This window comes from Limulus polyphemus, unplaced genomic scaffold, assembly GCF_000517525.1.
Source record: "Limulus polyphemus unplaced genomic scaffold, Limulus_polyphemus-2.1.2 Scaffold6487, whole genome shotgun sequence".
Lineage (NCBI taxonomy): Eukaryota > Metazoa > Arthropoda > Merostomata > Xiphosura > Limulidae > Limulus > Limulus polyphemus.
In genome coordinates this window covers 50,008-53,969 of record NW_013672097.1, presented here as the reverse complement: position 1 = coordinate 53,969, position 3,962 = coordinate 50,008, and the positions used below count along the sequence as shown (strand labels likewise).

The 3,962-nt window shown below is 36.2% G+C and overlaps 1 protein-coding gene across 2 annotated transcripts in view; it reads right to left on the bottom strand.

Moving 5' to 3' along the window:
• Positions 1-139: 139 nt before the first annotated feature.
• LOC106473764 (FH2 domain-containing protein 1-like) overlaps positions 140-3,962 on the bottom strand; it is a 49,829-nt gene continuing 46,006 nt past the window's right edge. Inside the window, exons 7-8 of one of the 2 annotated variants that reach the window (XM_022402158.1) lie at positions 1,723-1,787; positions 140-623 (exon numbers count right to left, since the gene is read on the bottom strand). In XM_022402158.1, the coding sequence (XP_022257866.1) occupies positions 579-623; positions 1,723-1,787 (110 nt within the window). In that variant the 3' untranslated portion in view covers positions 140-578. The remainder of the gene's footprint in view (positions 624-1,722; positions 1,788-3,962) is intronic. The other variant, XM_013934444.2, reaches the window with a different exon arrangement.

Sequence of the window (3,962 nt, the reverse complement as noted above, 5' to 3'; positions counted from 1 at the left end):
ACTAACTGCTTTTGTCTACTAATCCAGTCCTTGGTTGGAGAGAAATTACTTAATTTTTATGTTACAAGTTATAATAATATTTTAATTTATCAGATATAAACACAATTTTCTCTCCATTTTGAAGTAAATTGCCTCTCAGACTATTAGAGCAGTAATAGTTGTAAAATGAGACCCAACTTATTCAGTGAAAGAAAATAATTTTCCTTATTAGTAAAGCCAATGAATAACATTAAAACAAAAAAGTGGTAGAAAAATTCCTTTGTCGTACCATAGCGTTATTATTATTATTAACTGTCAAATAAAAACAGTTAAATCCCAACAGTGAAACATTAACTCAGATAATAACAAATATTTCGAAATGGCCGAATCAGAGCAGTGATACATTAGCTCTCAAGTAATAACAGATGCTTAAAAACAGTTAAATCACAGCAGTGAAACATTAACTGTTTAGTAAAAACAGACTTAAAAATAGTTGAATCAGAGCAGATGAAACATTTTGTAGTTGCTGATTCACAATGGAGATGATTTAGTCTTCCTGAGCTTAAAATCTCCTTTCTTAATATCCGCCAGGAGTCGCTCTACGACACATACTTCTTCCTCAGCTCCCGGGGGTCCTCCGAGTCCTAAGTAGAAGTAAAATATAAATTATTAAGAAACTTATAGCGATAGCACTTGATTATATGCTTAACAAATAAAGTATTTAGTACATTTAATGAAAATATTTCAATCCATGGCTTAGGAAAAAAAATAATCAGTGTTCAGCATCAAACACAAATGTGGGAACAATATATATTAGGTAAGTGCATAATTCATGTTTAAAACCAGTTTTACTTTTATACATTTCATGTAGCTTAATACCAGTACCTTTTCTTCACTCTTCTTTTTCTATAACTATTAAATTATTGGTATTGAGCACATTCTTCCTGTTACAGTTGATCTTGGGTCAATCCTTTATAAAACTGCTCTCTACTTCAAGATCTGAAACAATCCGCCCCTGAATATCTTTTGCTTATTAAATCAGGTGGCTGTGAGACATGTTGGAATTTTCTGACTAACCCATGAAGTGAAAGTTTTAATTGTAAATTTCAGGTGGTTTGACACTCTGTTCACACTAAAGGTAAACATTAAAGGTAGTCCACATCATGGTAAAATATATTTTTCTTCAAATGATTGAGAAACTTAACAAGTATCTTATGGCCAAACAAATAAATATTGTGACGATGAAGAAAACAAGATACCAACATCGTATGGACAGCAGGCAACTTTCAGATGAATGTGAGATAAAAATTTTAGATATTTTTCGGATAAAAATGAATACTCTTTAGCAATAAAACTGTAATAAGAAAAATACCAGCATATGGAAAGTAGTAAATCTCGCCAATCATTTGAGTAATCATTTTAAAAATTAGAGGGTAATGATGACAAAAAAATTTGAGCGTCTATTAAAAACAGAAATCATATTAAATCATTTAACGATTGAGAAATTATTTAAAAATTTAAAAAATGGTAATAACAAAAGAGAAAATATCATAGAAGAGCATAAAGATCATCTTAGATCATCTTAGTGTACACAGAGCAAGGTTTCAACAGAGTAAGGATAGGATTAAACATCATATAAACAGCGGTAAATTATTAGGTGCAAGAAAAATATCCCAATTAAGCTGCAGCCACCACCAATAAGAAACATGCATTTCGTGCAGTTAATAAGAAAACAAGGCCTACACTTGTGTTGCGTTGTAAAAGTGTTTTGAGGATGCCAGAGACTGAGGATTGTCGAATCCTGGTATCTGTGAAAAAATTGGTGAGATACAGGATAGAGATCTTAATTCAAATATTTCACTTATTCTGACCAATAAAACATACACTTAATATCAAAACAGGGCATACTTATAGCTTAAATTTTCTTAAAACTAAGTTCAGCTTGAGTAAACAGTCGTTCATGTGTTACTTTGCACAACTGTCGTGTCTTCAAACATAGGTTTACACTGATCTTTTGTAAAGTTTCAATAAAATTTGAGACTAAGTCATGTGATCATCAAATGTTTCAAAACCTTCCTATGACCAAAACAAATACACAAGTATTATATTGTTACGTATCTGCTTGTTTGATAATTTCCCGTAGAAATTCTTTCCGAGAAACTTCAGCGATACAAGTCCTTTCTTAATTAAAACTAGTTTATTATTTCTCAATACAACTTAAACACACGCGATAATTTACAAAGATTCACGCACTTTACTTACGGTCACTACCGCTCACTTGGCTCAATTATCTGTCGCTATATCTCTCTATCTGCAATTATATCTCCGCTTTATTTGCCGGCTTATATACTAACATAAAGGGCGCCTAGAAAAGACTAGAGTTGCCAGGAACAGTCATGATCCTTCAAGAAACTCCAGCGCGCATGCTTCCAGGGTCACGTGACTTCCGCTGTCGTAACACGGCCCCTTCCTTTGTATTGTTCGTCCCGAATAATAGCCACTTACATTAAACCAACAGATAATTAACAATAACTTATTTAAATGTACAGAATTTACAAACACAAAATTAAAATTCAACAAAATCTCTTAATTTTCCGGGACGTATCTTCTTCCGTACTGGTCTCCGTCTCGTTGGCTTCTGCTTCACGTGGGGTTTATCTGCTCCATCAAGAAATGTCCTATTATCGGTAACAGTCACATCAGTGGTAATAACTTTATAAACGGTTTCACTGTTTCCCTTCTCAAAACCGGGTAGAGTTTCTTCTTTGACAGTGGCTTTTTCAGGTGACACGTCTTCAGCAGCTTCATTTGTTCCATTGTTCACTTTGTTCCAACTGAAATGTCCTGGACCGTGATAACGCCAAAGCCTATTAGCATGCACCACCTTTGGCTTACCTCGCCGAACACATTTTATCCGGAAAGTCATGTGTGAGAGATAATCCACTATGTCATATGGGCCTTCCCATGGAGATGACAACTTAGGAGACTTCCCTTTGGTCTTCCTGGGATTATATATCCACACCTTATCTCCTGGTACAAAGCTGACTTCAGTAGATCTCTTATCATAACATAACTTCATGGAATCAACAGACGTTTTCAAGTTTGAATGCACTTGATGGTGAATATCATCCATCCTTTCAGATAACACTTTCACGAACTCTGACACATTTTCAGGCAACTCTTCGTAAGGTGGGCGTCCTGTTATCAGGTTCACTGGTAACCGAAGTTCCGGACCAAACATTAACTTTGCTGGAATGTATCCAGTGGCTTCATGCTCTGCTGTTCTATAGGCCATCAACAGCGGAGGGAGTAAGACATCTCAGTCATCTTGGCGGTTATTACAATACTTTGCCAATTCCTGTCCCAGTGTCCAATTGTACTTTTCTACCATTCCATCGGACTGTGGGTGAAGTGGCGTAGTCATGGTCTTTTGTATTCCAAACAACTTGCAGCATTCATGGAACACAGCTGATTCAAAGTTTCGGCCTTGATCTGAATGCAGTTCGTATGACATACCAAACCTGAAGAAGATATCACTAATAGCCGAAGCTACAGTTGAGCTTCCTGATTTGGTATTGCATATGCCTCAGGCCACTTGGTGAAATAATCTATCACCACACAAATGTACTTGTTTCCAGCACGAGTGCAAAGTTCCAGCAATGTCAACAACTACTCTTTCCATTGGTGAGCCAACTTGATATAACTTCATTGGAGCACGTCCCTTATGCTTGGGCCCCCCTTTTAGCACAACTTCTCTAAAAGCTGACCTTTTCTGGCCTTGAATCCTGATGTATCAACCTTGGTACTTCTGTGCTGAACTTAACATAGGATTCGAATTCAAGAGCTCTGGCCATTGCATCCTGTATAGTAGAGGGGTATGCTTGTCTTACACTTAGTATCTTCAGTTGTAGGACCTGTCCTAAGGCATACTAAAAACTGACTCCCCCAGGACAACTTGATGATATCGAGTGGTGAAGTGGGTA